Consider the following 26,511-nt stretch of genomic DNA (forward strand, 5'->3'; position numbering starts at 1 on the left):
CAAATCCCCACCCTAAAAACGAGTGGTTCAATAACCGAACTAAGTAAAAAGTAAGTGTTAGAAAGTAATTGTTCACTTTTTATTCCATAGCTTGAAAGGCTAAGGGTACATTGTTTGGACTAGTACCTACCTATGCTAATAGTGATGACATTCAGTTTGCTGAAATACACAGCAGGTGGTCTTACGGAAATGTATTAAATGTCGCTCCTTCATCGATGTGACCAGCATTCAGGCGTCATTCAGTTCATGAAACATTTAGAGGTTTTTGAAAGGCTACAACCCAATGTCGCCTGTTACAGTGTTGTATCAGCACGAGTGTCATTTGTGCAACATATCTTAAAATCTCAAACATGTCCCTGACCTCAAACCTGTCGCGATGCTAAAAATGCAGTAAGATAGGGGTTAAACTCAACTCTGGCAACAACCACCGTATACTTGGACGCTTTTGAAGATGTCTGGATATTTTTGAAGTCTAATTGACGCTATATAAGGTGGAGCTGCATGTTGCCAACACAGTTTTTTTTCAAAGCAGTATTTCTCATCAAAGATGACAAGGAAACTCCCTCATACTGTATATTTTCAAAAAGCAGAGACTCTAAAATTTAGTATGGTGGCAGTAGTTTACTCGAACGATGAAGTGGGTGTGTATTGTGGGTAAAAAACCTAAATTTTATTGTTAATGATGAAAATTAATTTAAGTCAAAAACTTGACACTATTTTCTGAAATGTAATATTTCAACTGAAAGAACATTATATCTAGAAAAAAACTACTATTTTATTTTGCATTATCTGTCCTCATTCCGAAATGGCAAGGGTTGAAAGACTAGCACTCACAAAAGTGATCAAAATCATGATTAGCAAAATTCAAATTCATCTTATTCAGAAGGTAAGAACTTCATTGCCATACAAAATAGTTGTTTTTATAGACCATTTAAAGAACATAATGTGAAAATTTCAGAAAATTTGACTCAGCCGTAGTGGAGTTAAATTCTTTGGAAATTTTGAAATGAGGAGAAAAAATAAGCCAAAAAATCGAGTGATTTGCACACATTTGCATAAATTAACACTTCTTTATCACGCAAATTACGTTTGCTTGACAAGCTAAAAGGTAAACCCAACCAAAATTTTAATCTTGGTTTAACAAATTAGTTAAAATAGAATTAATATTTGCAAAAACGTGATTTTTGAGCGAAATATACTTAGTACTTCACGTTTGATACAAAAGTACAAGATTAGTGATGGAGACATAATTAACAATTGAAAGGGCTAGTGTCTTTATAAAGATATGCCTAGTCTTTAAAGGGAGACATTTGAAGATGTACGGACATTTTTGAAGTCATAGTAATCGCTGCTTTTAAGTACCTGAATGGGTATGAAAAACATTGAAAGAGGACTCCAGATAAAGTTAAAAAAGGGGAGAGGCTATTGTTTATCAAACATAAACCTACCCGTAAATTAAGAGACATATTTGAAGTTTTGTAGACAATTTTGAAGTCACACTGTTTTTACTTAATACTTTAAGATGCATATTAAAATACAAGATTAAGGCTCTAAACAAAATAATAAATGGGTGCCAGTGGTTTTTTTTCTAAAAATATACCCACCTTATAAAGAATTGCTGTTGAATACATGCAAATTTTTGAAGTTATAGTAGTAACTGCAATTGAATTCTTCAAGTTGGATATAAAAATACAGGTTCAGGGCTTTAGTGTGCGTTATCAGGGGAGAGCTAATATTTTTCAAAAATATACTCTCCCTAGATAGATGCTGTTGAATACATGCATATTTTTAATTAATACCAGAGTGGGGTAAAATACTAGCTCTAACTGCCAATGGCTTGGCAGTGACGCCTGCTCGCGTCTTATCCGCAAAATAGAAAAGATCGTGTCTAATTTTCTAGCAGCAGGCCCTGTGACAAATTGTCTCGAGTTGACCAGAAGTTACTTTGTAAAGATGCGGATTAATCATCGTAAATGAAAGCCATCGGGTGTGAAAATGAACACGAATAGAAAAAACATTCTCTAGAAAAAAGTCACGTCAATCGCTTCTGCCAATCGCTGTCTCTGTCAATAACCAAGAGCTGGATATTGACACGTTTAACTCGCGCTCCAAATGTTAATGGATTTTTTAGCGAAACACACTGCCCCGTGCTTCTTAGAAAATTTTACACGGCCTCTTTTTGCACAAAAATACGGACGAGGCCCCATAGACTTTATCTTGTACGGTGTCGTATCAACGCCTGTCAATAGACAGAATCTGGCTATTGACAGGCGCCTGTCAATACCCAAAAGTTGGCTATTGACACGCGGGACTTTTTTCGCCAAACTTTAAGTGATTTTAGCGAGAGAAACTGTCTCAACCTTTTCAGAATATTTTTTACTCAGCCGTTTGCACGAAAAATGGACGAAGTTGCCGTGGACTTTACCGTGTATGGTGTAACTGGTGTAATGTTGTACGTGACATACAACATGCAACTTGTTGTGCTTCTGGTATTTTTACCTTGTTATTTTGGGCTATCTTGCGACGTTTTAGAATTTCTTCACCACTGTAATAGCCATTTCTCAGCCCGGCCACGGAGCCATGTCGAAGGTGGTCATTTGTCAGTGTCGCTGCCATCGAAAATCGTGATGAATGCCGTGACAGTTGAGAGGTGAACCAGGGAAAGTATGATCTATAGGCCAAAATACACGTGCAGAACCTGTACAGGGCCAAGGCTAATGCTAGGTTGATACGGCACCGCGTATAGCGAATTTCGCTACTGCGTTCAAACGTTAAATTTGTGACGTGTTAGCACTTATTTTGTAATTTTTACATGGCAAAATAATGTGTTCTCCATTTAAGTGGAAGAAGAGCAGTTTATTTCGCTAAAATGTGGTGAATTGTGGCGAAAAACATCCCGCGTGTCATTAGCCATTTTTCGTCTATGGACAGGCGCCTGTCAATAGCCGGATTCTGTCTATTCACATGCGCCTGTCAATAGACTCCATTGTGGTGGAGGGTACCGTAGTGAACGGAACATGTACACAGCTGATCCACACAACATCGTACCCATGATGCATTAGCTACGTTGATAGTAGCTCATGGTTACTGGAATAGACCAAGGGTAACCCAACCTGAACTTTCTTACGTGAACGTTTTTTTTTTCTTTTCCTGAGAAAAGAAAGGTTTTTTTTAGAAAGTGTAGAATTTGACCAGATTAAAAGTAACATTCTTGTTTGCAAAATAACAGTCTATGGTTAACTGAATCAAAAGCCTTACAAAAGTCAGTGTGGACATACTGTGAACTTGCTGACATTGTGATGTCGAATAAAAAGCTGCGTGGGTGAATCATTGGGTTAGCTGAGGTCATGCTCATCTAAGGTAACGCTTCTGCACTGTCTCCCAAGCTCGGTGATCCAAAGTCGCAGAGGTCTGCAATCTTTGGCAAAACACAACATTATCAGTTGGTCATCGGGAATATTGTGGTAATCAACTGTTAAAGATCAGGTAGGCAGGAGTTAGTTCATTGAATGTTTTCCGTGGTTTTTGTATTATTGAAATTGAAATCGATGTTTTTTGAGGGAAACGATTGGACCAGAACAAGGAAAGTTAGACTTGTTAACTGTGTGGACTAACTACTTGACTTCAATGCGTGACAAACCATCATAGCCCAATCTGTATATGGTCTAAGCAGACAGACAGACAGACAGAGTGACAGACAGAGAGGCAGAGACAGACAGGCAAATAGGCAGACTCCATAAACTGACTAGTAGTTGCTAAGTTACAGACGAACTAAAGCTTACTTGAATTCAAAAGGTATTAGATACCTGTTGTTGGCTCGTAAAAATTTACTAACGCCATTTAGTCGGATCACGGCCATCGCGTGCATATCAAAGCCGTTCAGCGGCGAAGGTGAATCTTAAAAGGGACGGCAAGGGGCAAGACACTGAAGTGTAAAATGCTTTTATGTAGAACAGAACTGCTTAAAAATTAGAAACTAAATATCACAAATGCATGTTGGGGTCACTTGGTAGGACGTGGAAACTATAGGGTAAGCCTAATTCAAGCATACCGCGTCACGACTCAAGATAACAATGCCGGATACACTTTTGTAGTACCCAAGGCCATTGGTTTTTTGATGCAATGAACATGCAAGGAAGCATCAACCGATCTTGGGGTCAAATGTTACAGTGTTGGCTCGTTGATTGTTAGTTGAGACTTTATGAATCTTTCTCTCTGGCTCAACATTATCAGTAGGTCATCAGGAATATTGTGGTAATCAACTGTTAGAGATCAGGTAGGCAGGAGTTAGTTCATTGAATTTTTTCCGTGATTTTTGTATTATGGAAATTGAAATCGATGTTTTTTTAGGGAAACGATTGGACCAGAACAGGAACAGTTACACTTGTTGAGTGGACTAACTACTTGACGACACCCCTTCAATGCGTAACAGACCATCATAGCCCTATCAGTAAGCTTATATGGTATAAACAGACCGACAGAGTGACAGACAGAGACAGACAGACAAACAGACATACTCCAAAAACTTACTTGTACTTGCAAAGTTACAGAGCAACTAATGCTTACTTGAATTCAAAAGGTATTAGATACCTGATGTTGGCGCTTAAAACTTTACTAACGCCATTCACAGTTGGATCATGGCCAACATGTGCATATCAAAGTCGTTCAGCAGCAAAGGTGAATTTTAGAAGGGGAAGGGGCCAGTTTTCAAAACAGACACTAAATGTGTATAATGCTGACCTGTTATGTAACACAGAAATGCTTAAAATTAGAAAATAAATATCATAAATGCCCGTTGGGGTCACTCAGTAGGACGTGAAAACTATAGGGTAAGCCTAATTCAAGCACAACGTGCCACGATTCAAGATCACAATTCACGTTCTGCAGTTTAAGGTAGATCGCGCCTCGGGGACAGATTTTTTGGACTCTCTAACTTTTACAATATTATTCTTTTCTAATATACCACTTGAAGGGTTCGTTTTAAAGCTCTTGATGTAAGAAAACTTTTTACCGGCTTAGTTTTTCGAAATTCGATTCTTCTCCATTGGTTTAACACAGGGATGGTGACCATTTTTGAATTTTAAATATTGGTAATGCTTGGGTAAGCCTATTTGTTTCTCTAGTGCCAAAATTCGCACGATGACCCCGGTTTTTATTCTTGATTTTGAAAGAGAATGGCTGAGACAATCGTTTAGGAAACTTTGAGCAAAAGTTTAAGTCTTTCACTTTTGAGGTGCATACTACCTTTAGTTAGAAACAGATACATGTTCACTCAAATTTACTTTATCGATTCATGTACTCTGATAAATCGCCATAAGGACTTGAACGGCGTCTTTTATATGCAAATGGACAATAGGTGCTATTAGTCATATCAAGGGTGTAAAAGGATCAATAAATTGATAGTTATGAATACTGTTGACAAAATTTAAATACTTCTGTCATTATTGTACACCTACAAAAGTATCCTACCGCACTCGAATTTTGAATGATGGTCACTTTCCATGCCAAATTCACTTTATTGCAGTACAGGCCTAGTTGTTGATAAATTTATGATTACCAATATTCTTGACCAAAAAAATAATATTTCTGTGAATATTGTGTGCTTACAAAAGTACCCTTCAGCACTCGAATCCTAAATGATGATCAATATTTATGTCAAATTCACATAGTTTTATGACAGACTCAGAAATATGGTCAGTATAGTTACACTGAAGCAGCATTGCTCAGTAACTTGAAGAGCGGTCATAGGACTGCCTCGACAGACTGTCTAAACGGTAAATATTATACACACATTGACTGGCTATTACTGCAACAGCATACATCTGTACCCCGAGGGGCTGTGAGTCACCCTCAAAAAACAGACTGTTTCCCGAGGCCGAAGGCCGAGGGGTTAAAGACAGGCCCAAGGGGTTATGCTGTTGCCCTCATGGCCAGTCAATATGTGTTGTATAACACACCTCATTGCAGTCATGCATAAGAACGTACCATACACAAAACTTGACGTACGTAAGCTTACTTATACGTTGGAGTGGTTCACGCAAGAAAAGTTTTGCCGATAGGATCGCAATACTTCCGCAAAACGTTAAATACACCCTTGATTATCGTTTTCGTCCATTTCGAGTCCGTTTTGGAAACCGGAGCACTCTGTTCTTCTTCAGAAAGTAGGATAAACCTAGAAATATCTCGACTATCGTTTTGATCGGCCGTAGACGACATCTTTGTTTACATTCCGGTTCGCGCATGCTCAAATGCCGTTTTTGACGTCAGCAGGTATCAGTTCAATTCACAGTTCAGTTCAGTTCAGTTCAGTTCAGAAGGTCCAGCCGTTGTATTTCGGCTCAAGAAGTCATCTTGTAGTATCGATAAATCTCTAGAAAAAACACATGATGGGTTGGATCAGGTATGATTAATTTTTTTCAAATAATCATTCATATGTAAGCACTATAGGGACTTTCTTTGGAGCAGTCTATTAATTTTGTCAATAAAGTTCCTTCTTGTACTGTTATAATAGATGTATTCTCCTATAAAATATTCACGAGTCTCAGCTTCTGTCTTGCAGAGCAGGCAAGTTGAGTTTATTGTATGCTGGTTAAATTTAGCGTTATCTGCTTGAAGAAGGTATGTGCCAGTTATCAGTCTGCTTTTAATAGTAGAGCGCTGAACATCTCTGGTGTTGCTGTTCACAGATGACCAAATTAGATTGGAACAATTGTTGATTCTATTGTCTGTGTTCATGTATTTTAATGTAGATTTCAATTTTGCAGTTTCTTATAGTGGATTCTGCCAATAGGTATTAACTTTCTTCTTTACAATTCTGTTCCATGTGTGTAATTTTGGAGGATCTTGAAAAAGCTGATAGACATCAGGAAGGCTGTACTTCCAAAGTACTGATTTAATTTTGATGAACCGGCTGGCACTTTTGAGGTCTTAAACCAATTTTATTCTCGAGAGAGTTTTTGTTCTGGACTATTCTTCCCAGTAGAGCAAGTTTACGCAGATCTAGTTCAGCACTGATTGGTCGGAGACCCGAAAGCAAGTATACAGCTTCATCAGCAACGTTGTCTGCCAAGGATAAAATTTGTTTCAAGAGAGTCTTCTGTAATAATTCGATTTTGTTAACATCACATTTCGTAAGTTTGACAACTTCGAGTCCGTAGGGCAATCTTGGAAGAATATATATTTTCCACATGGCGATAGTAATTTTTGGTCCTAAACCATTCTTACCAAGGCAGCCAGTGCCGAGTAGGGAATAACATGTTCTACTAGCTGGGCTAATGTTGGTGTCGATGTCTGATTTGTGGTTACTATTTCTTGATATCCCAAGATGACTTGTGGAAGCATTGATTGGTATGTTTTCTCCCTTGAGATGGAGTACGGAGAATGGATTGATTGATTGGAGTAAAACATCGCATGTCCAGATTTAGACTGTGCCTTTCATGAGATGTGTAACTGTCAATATGTTATAGGTTCAGTTGCGCATCTTTGTGGTGATTGGTTAGGATGGAGGTGTCATCGGCAAAGGTAGGACAGGTGCATTGGGTAAGGCCAATATGGCTGACGATACTAAGGTTGCAGATGTCATGTAAAAGATCATTGATGAAGATTTTGTAGAGACACGCTGAAAGGATACCTCCTTGTCTGACGCCTTGCTGTACTTTGAAGTTATTTGACCCTATGCTGTTCCATTTAACACATCATTATCGGAACTGATGCCTGGCAGGCAACAGTTCCAACAAACTTTAAATGATGCCTGATGACGTCGTTTACGTGGATCAGCACAAAAGAACACATCCCACGTCACTATTAATTGGCGAATTAGAACACAGACTGTGGATGAGGTGTGTTATAATATTACTGTTTAGAGAGTCTGCCCGGTTCGTAGTTCTTTGGGCTGCAGAACGGTGTTCGAAGCCGTGGAGTCAGTGTCCTTATATGGTCCGTTAGACCATAAGCCGGAACTAGTACCTTTGACCTTCAGAATGTTGAATTTAAATTCACATGATCGATACGGGTAAATTCAAAGCCAAATACCAAAGTATATAATCTGCAGAAACGGTCGCATGATCACCAACCGACAACCCTGCTCGAGCACACAGCCAAACGGTACATGATATATCACTCTAAATCTTACATCGTAATTAAAATATGTCTTGTTTTGTAATTTGTAAAAAAAGACTAATAAGATCGTGTTAGATACGTATACTGCGAGAACGCAGTTGATAAACTGGACAATTTAAAATCCCTTTCCGTTCTTTTTCTTCCGTTTACATACACGGAAATGCTCGGCATGAAGTTAAAATGTGTTTGTGAAGCAGATGGTAACTAATGAAAAATATCGCATTCTTTACATGTTACATGTGATGCCACCACCCTTTGTCTGTTAAATTCGATGCGGTGTTAGGCATGTCGACCAACGTCATTTTTGCCAGGCAAGAAGAGTTTGAACACCTCCGATACGTTACCAAGGTGTGTTGAACAAATAACACTAATTCGTGGAAGGTCCCCATTTCGTTTCCGGCGTGTTCTTCTACAGATGAATGTTCCAGTTTGTTTTGCCTTCTGTTTGTTTCTTAATAAATGAATATAAAGTGTCCACTAGGTTTACTGATCACCTTGGACATAGACTAGCCCACTGGTCGTTCTGCGTGACGTTTCAATAAAAATTGTCAACTTATTCAGTCATTCCCTCTCTCCTATTGCTGTGGCCAGGTCACGTGGTTGAGGGGCTATGCCTTCGTGTAGCTTTCTGCTCGCAAAGAGACTGTGGGTTTACTCATAGCTGCATTACACGATCAATACAAATTTTGCTGAATTTTATTTATTTTATTACGACATAATTAAGCCCAGGGCTTTTCAGAGTTTCTTCCCTTTCTTCTGTTATACCATGGACCTCAAACAGGAGCACCGTGGTTATACCATAGACAGTAGAGAAACTACTGTCTATGGTTATACCTGTCTGGTGTCTTCGTTGTTGACTTTGTCAAAGTTGATCCTGTGATAATCTGGTGACAGCGTCCACAGATTAGTAACTTACTTACCCTTGCTTGCTTTAGCGGATTAGGCAATCAAACGCGTCAGATAACAGTGACAAAACTTCGCGTAAGATTGTCAAAGGACAAATACATGACACAGAGAAGGAGAAAAATAAATATTTACAAAACCAGTGCTAACATAAAACTCAAACACCAGAGGTTGGCAGTGTAAATCTTTATTGGAAATACATATTGTAGTCAAACGTATTAAAGTACACAATAGCAAGAAGAAACCTGTGCTGAGACCAAGACACCCCTACATCACCCCCTCCCAGGGGAAGGACATGTAAACAAACCCTATGCCTACACAGAAGCGTGTGGACGTTCAGAGTTTTCTCGGGCGAATCCCCTGTATTTGCAAAGCGTTAATACAGACCCTGCAAAGCCCTAAGAAACACACAATACTATATTAAATTGTATCAGTTTTGATTCTGATCCGATTAGTCATTCTTTAAATATCGCCCAGACAGACAGACAGACAGACATCACTGCGACATTGACCTACGTATGTGAACACGCGAGCTAAAAAGGAGTGCCTACAGTCTCGCTTATATATTACGGCAGCAAAGAGCCTGGGGCGAGGTGTTCTTTTAAAATGATTCACATTCTTACCATTGAGGACAAAACGTATCACGGGTAAGTCTTTTGTAGAAAATTGTTTTCATCGCTGCAAACCATTTGATTGTGAGCCAGTTCATAGTGTGTTTTGTTCCCAGTTTACCCGCAAGAAGAAATTAATTGTTCCCCGTCGGCCACTGGGTGTCATATTTAAATTTAAGGATGCGACTCAGGTTCACTGAAACGTATTTTCAATCCGCATTATTATATAGGCGAAGAGGTCACGCACCCGACATGTGGTACTTTTTTATCAGCTCGGTCACCGAAGAGTTCAGAACATTTGTTAGTTTTTCAAAAACAGTGCGCATACGGTTGCTTTACTCAAAAACACGTGTTTTTTAGGTTTTTTACTCAAAAAAGTGTAGGTACAAATCTACGAGTCGACCTTGGTGATCTGTTCACGGCAATCGAGAGCTGGGTATACTAGGCAAAAAACAGTGTCTTAGATTTTTGAAATTCGCTTTTGTTTTCGCACAGAGAACCATCAAAGTGTCAACTTGACGATTTTTGCATAAATGATCGTCCTATGTTCACATTTGTCAAGCTATCTTCACTTCCAGGCCTTTTACCGGAAATTTGAGACACGGTCTTTTCAGATATATTCATTCACTTTCAAGAAAGAAATTACACAGTGAAACGGCTATTGCTTGGTGCCAGCAGTGGGTGATATTTACACAATAAACACAGAAGGGTAATTCACGGTTTAATCCATTTGTCGGACGCTAAACTAGCATATTAACTGTATACTGTTGTCTCAACGATTACAATCTGGTTACCAGAGTTCACGGTCATGGTTAAAATGTCGAAACCTGTGTAAAAAAGTTAAACTACCCGATCGAGACCTGTGCGCTTGTCGTCGCGTCTGGCATTCACTTGTTCTCAACTTGACTCAAGTGGTCAACTTCCTGTCCCGCGATCGGCAATTTATGCATGTTCTTTGAAAGAAGTGATTGTCAAGTTCATACTAGCGCCGACTTCAATGCAAACAGGTCAGTTGTCAGTTTTTTCTACCTATGGATGAGATTAAAACTCTTGACACCATAAAAACTTCAATCGTAAAAATGTATTTTCAAATAGCGTTTGCACTGCGCTACAGACGCCGCCCTTCGTTACGAGATCTAGCGAGATTGTCCAGTGTTATTTCAAGCCGGATTTCAAGCGTCAAACCACAGTCACCTGTGGTGTACTCCGCTCTGCGTTTGCGGAATAGAACACAGGTGACTGTGGTCGAACTTTATTTTTGTTTCTTGTCTTGCATAGAGTCAGTACCAATTTTATCAAACCACAGACCCTCTTTGATCAAACTAACACTTATGCCGTAGCGTAGAACAGTGCGAGCTGTCGTCGACGTCGTGTTCCGAGAGAGCACAGGGTGTTGTCTACATGTCCGTCCCCAGGGGTGGGTAGGTGTTACATTTTTCTACGAATTAAGTAAAAATAGACTTTATGGGAACTGCGTAACTTGAATGGTGATGGATTCTCTCCATCGGCTTCCTATCACATTCTCTCTTGAGAATGACGATGTCACCATCCTTTTTACCGGGACATTTTATGTCGTTGTTTCTAAGCATATATTAACACGCCCAGCGTCAAGGATACTATAAAAAGGGGTTCAACTTCTGGGACGATCTTGAATTCTTGCCTTGAACAAACAGCCAAAAACGAGATCAAAAGTACCGCCAATTGCCGAAAGAAGGAAAGAAAATTTGAAAAAGACTACAGGCTCTAGGAGGAAAAGATAAGAAAGGTAGCAAAGTTACGCAGTTCCCATAAAGTCTATTTTTACTTAATTCGTAGAAAAATGTAATTTTTGTGACGGTCATAACAAAGATTGATTGCACTTGACCAATAGTGTAAACTTCTGCCATCCATGGCAACACTGATTAAACCACGCCTATTGGAATAAAGTTGCTTATTGATTTTGCCGCGCTATAAACAGTTCGATCGATCAAATCTTTAACTGATATTGAAAGCATTCATCATATCTTATGACAAAAGGTGCTAACCCAAAAAGGTAATGGTACTTCTGATAAAGTTTGAAGTTAATATGACAGGTAACTATATCGTCTGCCATTCATTTCCTCTCATTAAACAGTGGCACTACCTGTAATCACTTAGACTTTCTTCGTGGCCGAAGGCCAAGACTGATCCCAAGTTGCAGGGATGTCCCTGACAACAGCCTTATATGCTGCGAACGCTGTATTCGCTTCAGTCTCTCAGTGTCTTGTGGGGCTGATGATCTCATTACCCGACAAAACATACTTTCAAAAAACCCACGAACGGTCGTTTCATAGCGATGTTTGTCCGTCAGGATAAACATGTACAATGTCTATAGTCATGAATAATCCGAGGTCATTCGACCACGCTTGGTCTGGAGCCAACTAATGACGTTAATTCCACACACCCCCCACCCCGGTGTTGAAATCATTGTACTGAGGAATTGAAAACTCTCGTTCGGACTTCGTTTGATGTGCATTTGACATTTAAGGTAGCACCTCGAAAGTGAAAGACTTAAACTTTCGCTCAAACTTTCCTTAAGGAATCTTTCAACTGTTCGCTTTCAAAATAAAGAATAAAACTCGGGGGTCACCGTGAAAATTTTAGTACTAGAGAAACAAATAACCCAGATTACCGATATTTGAATTTCTAAATGGCTGCCATCCCTGTATTAGCTCTATAGAGGAAAAATAAAATTTTCGATTTTCGAAAAACAAAGGCGGTGAAAGTTATTATTTCTCCAAGAGCTTTAAAATGAGCCCCCACAAGTAGTAGATCAGAAAAGAATTGTAAAAGTTTGAGAGTCCGAATATCTGTCCCCGAGGCGCGATCTACCTTAATCTCTCCACAAATGTTCGGTCTCCGAATGAAAACGTTTGTACCGATACAAAATGTGCGACCTATGCGGGCCAATAGAAGTTGTATCGTCAGATTTACAGATGAACACGAAATTTTAACTGGAATGGAGATGGATTCTTTCCATCGGCTTCCTATAACATTCTCTCTCAGCAATGACGATGTCACCATCCTTTTTACCTGGACATTCCGGTTTTATGTCGTTGTTTCTACGCATGTATTAACACGCCCAGCGTCGAGGATACTATGAAAAGAGGTTACAACTTATGAGACGATCTTGAATTCTTGCCTTGAACAATCAGCCAAACACAAGATCAAAAGTACCGGCAATTGCCGAAAGTAAGAAAAACGGAAAGAAAAATTTAAAAAGACTAAAGTCTCTAGGAGGAAAAGATAAGAAAGGTAGCAAAGTTACGCAGTTTCCATATAGGACATTTTATTAAAAACGTGGGGACTATGCCATTAACAACGACTTTTTTTTCAAAAAGAGCTCTATTTCTAGAGCGACTGCACTAAATTTGATGAAACTTTGTCAAGATGTTCGTTACACAGAACTCTGATAGTACAAATGACTGTATAGCTTTAAAGATAACTAGCATAACTGAGGCACTAAAACCGGCGCCACAGAGTACATCGTGGCCATAGAATTAAAGGTATACAGTCACCTGTAATCTAAATATGCCCATATATGGTCAGAGGGGCGTTCCTTGGTATTCAAAATGCCCATGTGAGGGTGCCGTTTTTAGCAAAGTGGTCATCCGCTTAAAATCTGTGATTGGTCAGATTCTCTCTTTCCATAATAACTGTGGCTAAATTGGAACAAGTGACAGTATATACCTTTAAAAAGATAAAAGTAATACCACCTGATCAGATTTCAACACCAGAAAGGAAAAAGATACTCATTTATCGATACAATTCTAAATAATACTCACGTTCAGGCTTCTATATTTATTCTCCAAAAGCTGTGACTTTTCAAAATTTGTTGCCAAATGTTTACTCCAGTACTTCCGGGTTATGCTCAAAACAGACCGAGGAAATTACTATCTGAAGAGCGCAGGTAAAACCACGTGGTCAAACATAACGACGAAATTACTGAAGAGGTTTGAGTGTCCTTTTCGGCCACGGTAGTGGCAGCATTGCAAGTACAGGCATCGTCTGTGCATGTAGCAGCAACGATATCATCAACCTCAGATCCCTGCTCCCACGTAAGAGCCGTGTATAGAAAGGTAAAGTACCGCTACGTTTTGGCTCTTTTTGTTTTAAGCTGTTTCATCTCGCCAGCTCGTAAAATATTTTACAATTGATATCCTGAGAACGTTTCCGACATTAAACCGGTCGTAGTCGTCGCAATCAACGTGAAGGGCGCGATGCCTGAAATTTCTGTCTTATTTAAGTATCGCGATGTCACAACTGTCATGATTTGGTTTCTGTAATGGTACAAAGAGAAACGAACAAACAGATAAGTCAATCAATCAGTCAATCGAAAACATTTATAAAGCGCCAAGATCAATAACCAAGTTGTTTTAAAAGGCGCTAGGTTTTAACATTGTGTTCGTGTGCTTTGGCAAATAAATACGTCTTGAGCTTTTGTTTAAAAATGATAACACTTTGGGCTTGTTGAATATCAGAAGGTAGTGCATTCCAGAGTTTTGATGCAGTGACGGAGAAGGCATGTCCACCATAGGTTTTAAGTCTGTAGTTGAGTACACACAGCAGGTTCTTGGAGTTAGAGGGTAGTGAACGACGGGGCTTGTATGGCTTGATCGGATCCTTAATGTAGACTGGGGTCAGACCGTTGAAAGCTTTGTAAGTTAGCAAAAGTAAAGTCTATACTGAACTGGCAACGAACGTAGGCTACGAAGTTCTTCTTGAGCGGATGACGATTCTGGCTGCCGTATTTTGAGCTCGTTGAAGCAGTCCGATATCGGATCTGGGGAGTCCGTATAGCAGTGAATTACAATAATCAAGTTTTGAGGACAGTGTAGCTGCATATATTAATATCTGACAAGTTTTCCGATTCGACGTAGATATCCATAAGTTGACTGACAGGTTGTTTGGATGTGCTTGTGAAACATATGAGTATCGTCAAAGATGATTCCAATATTCCGGGTTGCTTTGACTGATGTAATTACACTTGAACCAATGATTATTTGGTCGACAAGATTTTGGGAATGGTCAAACTTCAAACGAATAACAATGACTTCTGTTTATGAGTCATTGAGTTGTAGCATGTTTCTTGACATCCAGTGTTTGATGTCACAGATACTGGCCTCAATAGAGCTGACAGCTGACAAGGAATCATTTTGAGAGAAAGACAGGTACAATTGACATACTGATGAAATCCCGAGTTATGTTGACGAATGAGTTTCCCAAGGGGAGAGGTGTATATAGTGAACATAAGTGGATCGAGGACTGACTCTTGAGGTACGCCAAACTTAAGGAGATGGGGTTTACTGGTAACATTTTCAATTGTTACTGACTGGTTCTGTCCTTAAGATATGAAAGATACGTCTGTAAGATAAGATAAATATACTCTGATGCATTCCGAATGAAAGGTATGAGGGGGTCAAGGTGACTAAGGTGGAGGGGTCGACGTGTCGACGTGACCACATACTGCAAACGATTTTAGGAATTACCCTGGTCAGCCTATGACACACTCATTTTTCTCCAACAGTAACAGAGTGTGAGGTTCACCAACTTTTAGTAAATTTATATGGCAAAAAAGCAAGTGTATAAGATAATTTGCCCCCGAGACTTATTGACGCAGCCATCGTTATTTCGAGACCTCTGGCCCACACTATAAATAGTTGTTTTTCAAAAGGTGCGTTCCTCAGCGTTTAAAAAATTGCCAACATTACTCCCGTCTTCAAAAAGGGAGAATGGGAACTTGCCGAGAATTACAGACCAGTGTCTTTACTGCCATTGTTCAGGAAAGTCATCGAAAGAGTAGTTGACAAGCAGTTCATCGTGTACCTTAATAAGTTTAACAAATTGCACAAACATCAGTATATAATGGTTTTAGAAAGAAGCACAGCATAAAGTTAACTAACTTCGATAAACTTAGTAAACTATTTGTTACATGAAATTGACAAAGAAAATTATATTTTAGTGTTAACCATGACATTTTGTTGTCAAAAGTTGGACATTACGGGTTTTTTGGGCCCCTGGCTACACTGGATGCAAAGTTATTTATGAAACCGTTCTTAAGTTGTTCAATCAAGCATTCATCACGGTGTTCCAAATTCTTGTCCTACTTTTAGGGTCCAAGCCCCGGCCTCTATTGTATTTACTGGGTTCAACTTTCTTCTTCTTCAGGGGCTACAGATGTGGTTCCTGGTCCATGTGAGTCATTAAAGGACCAAAACTTTTTTGACAATTTTTGGGTGACCTTGAATGACCTTTGACCTACTCTCATATACCATGGCTCCCATTCAAAGACCATTGCACCGAATGATTTGCAATTTTACACAAGGGTAAAACTCAAAGACCATATTTATTCATTTTGTTACCATGCCGACTGGTCACTTGACCATACTTACTCTAGTTCAGATTGTATTGATCTTACTACTATATCATCTTACTTAAACGATTGTGGTGTGATTCCAACAAATGAACAATAAATAGGAGTAAGACACATTTCATTATATTTAGAGGCCACCGAAAGATGCTAAATTTCTCGGGTTCTGTTTACATCCGTGACGAGCAAATCTGAGTAGTTGATGTTGACCCTTTTGTTGTTATTTTGTTGGATAAACATCTCTTTGGTCTTAACATATTGATAAGATAAATAAAATTATTCGGAAGTAATGTGGCATTTTGTACAGACTCTGATCCATTTTACCTTTACACATTTTGTTACTTTTGTACAATGCATTTATACTTCCCAATATCAGTTACGGCCTAGAAGTTTGGGGAAGTGCGTACTCTACGCGCTTAAACTGTATCTTAGCAGCCCAGAAAATGATTGCTCGCACGATGATGTCCAAATCAACCGCAGACCACTCAGCTCCCTGTTTCACTAAACTTAATATTTTAGATGTTTTAAACTCCATAAATTCCTCCTAGGTACCTTCGTTTACAGCTTGATTCACAAGCATTCACCACATACATTATCTGATTACTTCAGTGTCAGTTGTTATGTCTATAATACTAGAAATTGCCAACTTCAAAACCTACGTCCATACCATGCAATGACAAAGTCAGGCCAGTTTGCTGTATTTCTTTTTCTGCAGCAAGAGTTTGGAAGACATTCCTGTTCATATTAAGTCAAAAAACTCTCTACATAACTTCATACAAACTTTAAGACAACATTTGCTCAATCAGTAACAGGTGAGATATTTATTATTGTATAATTTCACTTTTGCCATGTAGTAATTCAGTGATTTTCTGCGATATTGTCATTAATTCAGCGCTTTTCTTATTTCTTCTTTAAAGAAGTATTTGTTATTGTTATTATGCGCCCTCTTTGCTAAGTTTGAAGTTCTGACAAGCTATCATGACAGGGTTTGGGCTAAACTAGCTGTAACCTATTTCCAAACTCGACATTTACCCTCTGTTTTGTTATTGTCTCCCTCTCGGATTTCATGTGTTATGTAACTGCCTTTTCAAGTCGGGTAAATAAACCAATTATTATTAGTATTATACATGTTGTTCATACTCGGATGTTATAACATTGAAATTCATTTAACAATATCAAAGTATTGCAAATTTGTATATTTAATGAATCATCGTAACAGAAACCGCTTGTGTAATAGATCTTTAACTTTTCAAGATCTTTTGTCAAACTTCCTGTGTAAGTGTCCACCGTGCGAGCGACGGCAAGGACACTATTGACCTAGATTGCAGTTTTGTATGCATATTAATGTTTGTGTAGCTAGGGGGGTCTGTAAGTATGAGCCATACTGAAAAAATGCTTCTGCCCTACGAACATTGCCAAAGGACATCTGCACTCACCGTACCTGGTATTATGCTATGCACGTCCTCTGTACGTGTACCATACCACGTTTGTGTGTTTCCGGCGATTCTAGCTTCCACTAAGGGACTGGACACAAATTACAGGGGGGGGTGGGCCGGTGTTTTTTGGGGGTGGGTCGCCATTTTTCGCGCAAGCATTTTTGAAGGGTCATAAAATTTTGTGCAAGCCTATGGGGGAGGGTCACCTTTTTTTATGCATCAAAGCTGAAATTGTGTGTGCACGTATTAAAGAATATGGAATACTGAAAAAAGAAAACGTACCTCCTGGCACTTTCATTTTCTGTCATTTCCATTTTCGGCGCGCCCTTCGGGCGCAAGTTTAAGGGTATAATAAGCAATGTATTGATGATCCAAGCAGCCACATTGATTTAAGTTGTCATGATTCTACTTATCCAACTCCTCTATTGTACATATAAACTGTCCCCTATAATGACGCTTTATATAACAATTTGGGAGATCACTTATTTTATATCATTCTCCCATTGACAATACATTGGGTATAGGTCGGTGTCAAATGTTCAGGAAGCTGTATGTACATTTTTCATTTTTTGAGAACATTGACAGAATTAAAACTATTCAGAATAGTGCAAAATGTCATCAATAACAACTGGAAGCTTCAGGTCTAACAACTTTTGAATAACAATTCAGGATCAGATAACCTATGAGTTATTTGTAGTTTCCTCTTAGCCTACAATGTATAGTGAATCAACATTTCGGTGAAATTCCAAAATCAAATTTCTTGCACAACCATGGACTTGAAACCACTCTAGTCTAATCATGAACATTAATACTAATAATTATGTGTACATAAATGTACAGATTTACTAGTTTTGTATTGGAAAAAAAAATATTCATAGTTTCATCATAGGTTGCCATGCGTAATGAATGGACATTCAGTGAAATTCCAAAATCAAATTTCTTGCACAACCATTGACTTGAAACCACTCTAGTCTAGTCATGAACATTAATACTAATAATTAGGTGTACATAAATGCACAGATTTACCTAGTTTTGTATTGGAAAAAAATATTCATAGTTTCATCATAGGCTGCCATGCATAGTGAATGGACATTTCAGTGAAATTCCAAAATCAAATTTCTTGCACAACCATAGACTTGAAACCACTGTAGTCTAGTCACGAACATTAATACTAATAATTAGGTGTACATAAATGCACAGCTTTACCTTGTTTTGTATTGGGAAAAAAAAATATTCATAGTTTCATCATAGGCTGCCATGCATAGTGAATGGACATTTCAGTGAAATTCCAAAAACAAATTTCTTGCACAACCATAGACTTGAAACCACTGTAGTCTAGTCATGAACATTAATACTAATAATTAGGTGTACATAAATGCACAGATTTACTTACTTTTGTATTTAAAAAAAAATATTCATAGTTTCATCATAGGCTGCCATGCATAGTGAATGGACATTTCAGTGAAATTCCAAAATCAAATTTCTTGCACAACCATAGACTTGAAACCACTGTAGTCGAGTCATGAACATTAATACTAATAATTAGGTGTACATAAATGCACAGATTTACCTTTTTTGTATTGGAAAAAAAATATTCATAGTTTCGTCATAGGCTGCCATGCATTGTGAATGGACATTATCGATGAAATCTAAAAATTACATTTTTTGTACATGCATGCACTTTTTATCTGCCACTTTAAGCAAAGTACATTCACATGAATTATCACACACATATGATTTGATATTTTTTGGACAAAGCGTTATATCAGCCGCATTTTGCCTTCCTTTTGGGAGGGGACTTCAAAAGTATAGCAAGTCAGAAGGAGGTCTTGAACGCATTGCGGGTTTGTTTTGGGGGGTATTGAGTAACAGGGGAGGGTCACTTATTTTCATGCACGGATAAGGGGGAGGGTCACTAATTTTTGTGCATGAACTTTTGAAGGGTCATTATTTTTGACGCAGCGGTGTTTCGAAAAACACCGGCCCCACCCCCCCTGTAATTTATGTCCAGTCCCTAAAGCCCTTCAAAGAAGGCTAAGAACATCGAATACAACTGACGACGTGCTTTCGAGATAGTAATATAAGTTTGTCTCCTTATGTACCGAAGGAAAGATATGAGGGGTCGAGGTGACCAAGGCTGACGGGGTGAAAACGGTCAAGGGTCGAAGTAACCAGCAGAAAACCTCGGCCATTTGTCAAATGATCACTGATACATGCCAGTTCGAACCTTGCCCGGCAAATTTATATATTGTCAGAGGGATAGGTAGTCGAAATAGTTGTTTATTCAATTTGTGTGGTTGAGTGACCTTATATCATCTTCTCATTATTAATCTTGTGTATGAGTTGCATTACGCTGGATCCTACGGTGGCTTAATGAGGCCACAGGAGTAATTTTTATTTTCATACCTGTAATGATTTTATTTCATGCCTGTAATTTTTATTTCATACCTGTAATTATTTTAGTATTGTGACTACAGTCTACAGTGGAGTTACGCATTCGGAAGGTTTCGCTCAACTAGATTACCAGCGCACATGATTTCGAAGATTTCGAACTTATTTGGTTTTTATCATATTAGTATTTTTTGTACCTGAATAAATCCCTGTGGTTGGAGATAACAAACGACCGAAAAGAGCGATCAAAATGTGCGACCTATGCTGGCCAATTGTGAGATTTACCAAATTTTAACTTGAATGGTGATGGATTCTCTCCATCGGCTTCCTATCACATTCTCTCTTCAGAATGACGATGTCACCATCCTTTTTACCGGGACATTGTTTCTACGCATGTATTAACACGCCCAGCGTCGAGGATACTATGAAAAGAGGTTACAACTTATGAGACGATCTTGAATTCTTGCCTTGAACAAACAGCCAAACACAAGATCAAAAGTACCGCCCATTGCCGAAAGAAAGAAAGAAAAATTAAAAAAGACTAAAGTCTCGAGGAAAAGATAAGAAAGGTTAGCCAGCAAAGTTACGCAGTACTGAATTCGTAGAAAAATGTAATGTTGTGACGGTCATAACAAAGATTGATTGCATTTGACCAACAGTGTAAATACGGATAGTTTTCAATCGGATTCGAACCCACAACATACGGCATCAGTCGCCTAACTGAGAGGCCTGAGACAGAACATTCGCCATCCGTGGCAACACTGATTAAACCACGCCTCTGGGAATAAAGTTGGTTATTGATTTTGCCGCGCTATAAATATTCGATCGATCAAATCTTTAACTGATATTTTAAAGCATTCATCATATCTCACGACAAAAGGTGCTAATCCAAAAAGGTGATGGTACTTCTGATAATGTTTGAAGTTAATATGGTAAGTAACTATATCGTCTGGCATTTATTTCCTCTCATTTAACAGTGGCACTACCTGTAATCACTTATACTTTCTTCGTGGCCGAAGGCCAAGACTGATCCCTAAGTTGCAGGGATGTCCCTGACAACAGCCTTATATGCTGCGAACGCTGTATTCGCTTCAGTCTCTCAGTGTCTTGTGGGGCTGATGATCTCATTACCCGACAAAACATACTTTCAAAAAACCCACGAACGGTCGTTTCATAGCGATGTTTGTCCGTCAGGATAAACATGTACAATGTCTATAGGTCAGGAATAATCCGAGGTCATTCGACCACGCTTGATCTGGAGCCAACTAATGACGTTAATTCCACCCCGGTGCTGAAATCATTGTACTGAGTAATTGAAACCCTCGTTCGGGCTTCGTTTGATGCGCATTTCACGTTTAAGGTAGTATGCGCCTCGAAAGTGAAACACTTAAACTTTCGCTCAAACTTTCCTCAATGAATCTTTCAACTGTTCTCTTCAAATCGAAAAGTCAGGGGTCACAATGCGAATTTCAGTACAAGAGAGAACAAATAACCCAAGATTACCTATATTTGAAATTCAAAATGGCCGCCATCCCTGTCTTAAATCTATAGAGGATCGGAAAAATAAAGTTTTCGATTTTCGAAAAACTAAGCTGGTGAAAGTTTTTCTTTCTCCAAGCCCCACAAGTGGTAGATCAAAAAAAAATGTAAAAGTTTGAGAGTCCGAATATGTGTCCCCTAGGCGCGATCTACCTTAATCACTGTCTCTCCACAAATGCTCTATCTCCGGATGAAAATATTTTTACTGATACAAAGTGTATGTATTAGCATCGTTTGATATCAAAGTGGCGCGTGCCTCGAAAGTAAATGCCTTTAACTTTTGGTCAAATTTTCTCAAGGAAATTTATCAACCAAGAGAGAGACAGTCGTGATCGGTAACAGATGGACATTTGGATCGTCTCACAGGTGCTCGCTGCATAGCTTGGATAGTCAGCTCACCATGGTTAAACTCGTTCAGTACCCTCAAACACTCGAAAGTTCAACCCCGACGTTTCTTTTTGACAAAATGGCCATATATCAAACTACTTTCAAGACTCTCCATGCATTGTCGTAGGAGGCGCTCTAACTTAGCAACACTTCACGCGCCTGTACTTCAGATCACTTTTATCGGGGATTTTTTATGAGAGTGTCGATGCTATGATATTACTGGTTCAGTGAAGTTCTAGCCCAGACCCAATAACTTTGCTTTTGGCCTCCGTCAACATTCCGTCTAGTCGCGTGGTCGACGATCAAGCTTCATTTGTAAAAGCTGCTCATTTTAATGTGAATGGTCGCTAACAGAGACCATGACGTCACTGGCATCCCTTTCAAAGTCAATCTCTCAAAATGATCCTCTCGTGCATAGACCCTCAGGCTTTAAATTTCTCGAGGGTCTATGTCTCATGTGGCTTGTTAGGGGGCGTAGTTATAACCGCGAAAAAAAATAGCCAAAGCACGTATGCCACAAGGCCGAAAAAAAAATTGTGCTGTTCCGATAACCCGACCTACCTTATTTTTTACCTGCCGACCCTAACTTTTTAGAGCTACTTAAACACAGAAGTAAAAAATGAAAGACAAAAGATCGTAAAATCAAGCGTTCGTTACTTGCCATTTGATTTTTTGCTTGAACAAGGATGTCTTTTATGATTTTTTGCCATTTTATATGTATGGTACATTTTTCTGGAAATGTTGTGTCCAGTTTTTGACCGCCCTGAACTCCTGAAAAATGCAAATTTACAAATAAAAATATTTTGAATAAAAATGTCTGCCGACCTATCTACCCTATTTTGAAAACCATGTTATCGGAACAGTAATTTTTGTTGTTTTTTGTTTTTTTTGTGTTTTTTGGGGTTTTTTTTTGCTTAATAGGGCACAACGAATATTTATGAGAAGCATCCATTTAATTATAGGCCAATAATGAGAGGATCCTTTTGAGTGATTGACTTTGAAAGGGACGCCAGTGACGTCATGGTCTCTGTTGACGACCATTCATATTAGAATGAGCAGTTTTTACAGCTGTAGCTTGACCATCGACGAAGCGGCTAGACGGAGTGTGTACGGAGGCCGGAAACGAAGTTATAGGGTCTAGGCTAGTGAAGTTCTGGTCAGTGAAGTATTTTGACGCGATTTGCAGGGTTTTCTGCTGCGAAATTAATACGTCGAGAACCTTCTTATGCAACGGCATTCTCAGCGCAGACGATGGGATTGATCTGTTCCTCACAAGCCCCTGGTAAGCATCACAACAACAATATTTTAATGCTTTACTACGAAGCGCTATAAAATATTAGTTTAGTCTACATTCCCATTCCATCTATATCCGAACAGAAAACACACAATACACAATGTTAATCACTTCGTTCATGAGGAGTGGCTAACGCGCTTTATTCTGGACTCCCCAAAGTAAAGATCCTGCTGTGAACGGTTGCAGACCTAATCTTTTAGTTACTGCTTGTCTATCATCTAGCTTGTCGTCCATGCACGTAACGGTCCTACAACTTTCCGATCGCCAACTGCCATGACTTATAAAATAACAGTCATTCATTCCTGAGGCAGCTACCATCGTGTCCCCCCCCCCCCCCGCCCTGAATGAATGGACAGTGGATCTGGATGGAGTTAGACACATACATTCTCCTAATCTTGCCCTCACAATCTCAGTAGCTCTGGTATAGCTCAATGGCTTAAACCCCGGCTTGAAAAGGCCCGGGATTGGGATTAACTGAGGTGTTAAGGAGATTATGAGGCGTTTCTGTCTTTTGTTCTCCTTTGAAATTGCAATCATTATGTAAATGTGTTGCTAGATTTTTGGATAAAGTTCGCACGGGGGCCGTTAATACCTCCCGATCTAATTACGGGTTTGAAAAGGAAATCTGAGAATGTAATGCCTGCCATGAAACATATTTTCTAGATTTGTAACTGGGTAAGAGATAGTGCCTATACGAGCGATGACGACTTTATCTCCTTGTCTGTACTGGTCAGTTTTGCTTGCTGCAATCATGAGTGCTGAATGGGAATCTGATACAAAAACATGAGAACATTTCAAATTCGACACCTCGTTAAATCTCAGAAAACCTGAAAACATCAAAGACACAAGGCAATATCTCGTCTTTTCATTAAATTTGTCTATCAAGAATATTGAAAACACAATTGTAAAACTTTTACAGGGACTACCTGTGTATTTCTTTAAATTTTGGTGAATGCCTTGAGTAGCATCTCTGTCAAAAAAAACGTGACCACAAATTCAGTTCTGTTGCAGAGAAAAGAGGAATCAGGTAGGGTGGAGATACAACCTTATTGTTCTCACTTCCCCGATGAACATAGAATGCGTTTCCGTCCCAGGATTCATTCCAAAATTTCGAGTTAAACCGTGAACATTTAGCATTACAATACGTGGCAAATCTGTCAAATGTGAATGGTCGCCATAATGTGCTTAGCATACTGAATACTAGAGGACTGATTCCCCAATCATCACAATCCACCATTTTGCTGATGTAGTCTGCCAAATCATTTTGCTCCTGGGGATCCTGACTACGTTTTACGTTAGATCCTTCTGTATTTTACAGTTATTAATACTCAAAAATATAATGTAGATCAGGTTTGGTACTGCCATTCTCAATTACCCTGGGTACATTCATATTATCTGTAAACCAAGTGACCGTCTTATGCTCTAGCCTATTTCTATAACTCTTGAGCATGTTTTCCACTGCTTTTGTTTCTCTCCACGTCGAACTCATCGATTTCTCACTTTGTTGTTGTAGTTGTTTATATTAGTCGTTTTGTTGTTGTTGTTGTTGTTGTTGTTGTTGACCAATAAAATTCAACGAACACAGCTATTGTGTTGTTGTTGTTTCAAACCACGGTTATAGGGACCGTGTTCAAACGTAATGTAGATTTCATAAGAAATAGTATAAGGACGCTATCATTATTTGACCCTATGCAACTCACTCCCAACGTACACTCTCTTCATATACAACAACATGACTGATATGAAGATAAACGACAATATAAACAGCAAAATGTAATAACAGCAAGATTTTTGGGTCCCCTATGCCACTACGTCGGCGCGTGTACCCATACGGTTGACTGGAATGTTGCTATCACACGATATGAACATTTTTGAAGCAGATGAAGTATCAGATATAAATTTTTCAGCCATCAACTAACTGTGCGTGTACCTACTGTCGCAGTTCCACGTACTGCCAGCCGTGATGCAGAACACGTTCACCAAACGATGGTCGACGCACGGGTTTCCGTGTGCGTGAAGAAAAATGTATTTGGATGTCAGTGCCTACTTTTTCGTGGGTAGGTTACGATATTTTTCTCAGAGAAAACTAATTCGCTGTAACTGGTCGTAGGGTGACCAAACTCATAGATACTATCGCTTATATTATGGAGATGAGGATATAATGCAATCAGAATACCCATTCTTCTAGCAGCAAGAGTAGTGGGACTGATAGGTGTCTGGACGTTTCGCCACCAAGTCGTTTCGGCCCAAGACGTTTCGGCCTCCAAATTTCAGGCCCCAAGTCGTTTCGGCACCGCGACCCAAGACGTTTCGGCACCACTGAAGGCTATCAGTGGGAACTAGTGCTGGAGCGTAATGTTGCAAATCAAAGTACTAAAAAGACTGTCAACTAACTTTTACATGCTTTAATCTTTGTGAGAACATGGGAAGAGACCGTAAGAAAAAACTTTATATCATTTTCAAATCTGTGACAAAAGTTTATCGATATCAATAGCCGCCGACACGGCAAAACAGTGACGAAACAGCACGGCAAAATTCACACAAAATGCACATAAAAGTACTGGTCAGAACGCAAAGGTCACGCTTACGAATATGAAGGATCAGTCAATTACTAAATAGTTTGAAAAAAAATCGAAACACGGATGCCAAAACGTCTTGGGTTGCGGTGCCGAAGTGACTTGGGGCCGGAAATTGGGAGGCCGAAACGTCTTGGGCCGAAACGACTTGGTGCCGAAACGACCAGTTACCGACTGTGATAGTCTCGATGCATATGTAGGGTTCTCCCAACGCCGGTCGGCGCCGGACGACCCCGTCCGGCACTAAGGATTTCCGATCAGCATTGACAAGTGCCGTCCGGCTTTTGCTGTTCAAGGCTTTGAACATGAGTGTCTATGACACTTTTGAGGTCAAGTAGTTCATAAAATTGCAGGAAGAGTTGATGAAAACAATGGTACTATAGAATCCCTTTCAATAAAATGCTGTTTAAGCAATACCACAGGTTATTAATTACCGTACGCTAATTTTGCATATGAAAAGCTTTTTGGCTGGTTGAGCGCACGTTCACAAAGACCATTGCCCTGTGAACTATACAAGGTTTTCCTATCACACTGTCATATTTCTATAATTTTCTCATTTGCTGTAAATTTACCTTCTTAAAAATCGCATGGGCGTGAGATTGTGTCCCGCATATCTTTCAAAATTGGCGCGAAGATGCATTTTCACAATTCTTTGTTCTAATTAAATGGCGCCGCCGTTCAGGAACCCGTATAGTATGAATTAATTTCTTATGATTATTCATAGCTTCCCTTGTGTACAAAGTTGGACAATAGAAAGACGCTGGTAGGGTGCTTTTCATACTTTCACGGCTTGGATCTTAAACAATATTGTTATGTGGGCAAACTGATAACTTGTACATTGTTTCTTTTCAAAAGTCGGTAGAACTCA

The 26,511-nt window shown here is 39.2% G+C and overlaps 1 protein-coding gene across 4 annotated transcripts in view; it reads left to right on the plus strand.

The window, feature by feature from the left end:
* The first annotated feature begins 2,938 nt into the window (after positions 1–2,938).
* LOC139143761 (uncharacterized) overlaps positions 2,939–26,511 on the plus strand; it is a 49,097-nt gene continuing 25,524 nt past the window's right edge. Inside the window, exon 1 of one of the 4 annotated variants that reach the window (XM_070714307.1) lies at positions 2,939–3,486. Coding sequence is in view for 1 of the 4 variants with exons in the window: in XM_070714306.1 (XP_070570407.1) it covers positions 23,025–23,055 (31 nt within the window). In the remaining 3 variants the exon portion in view is untranslated. Of the gene's footprint in view, positions 3,487–4,126; positions 4,277–8,298; positions 8,467–22,830; positions 23,056–26,511 lie in introns of those variants that run through there. The other 3 variants (XM_070714308.1, XM_070714309.1, XM_070714306.1) reach the window with 3 other exon arrangements.

This window comes from Ptychodera flava, chromosome 11 (genome assembly GCF_041260155.1).
Source record: "Ptychodera flava strain L36383 chromosome 11, AS_Pfla_20210202, whole genome shotgun sequence".
Lineage (NCBI taxonomy): Eukaryota > Metazoa > Hemichordata > Enteropneusta > Ptychoderidae > Ptychodera > Ptychodera flava.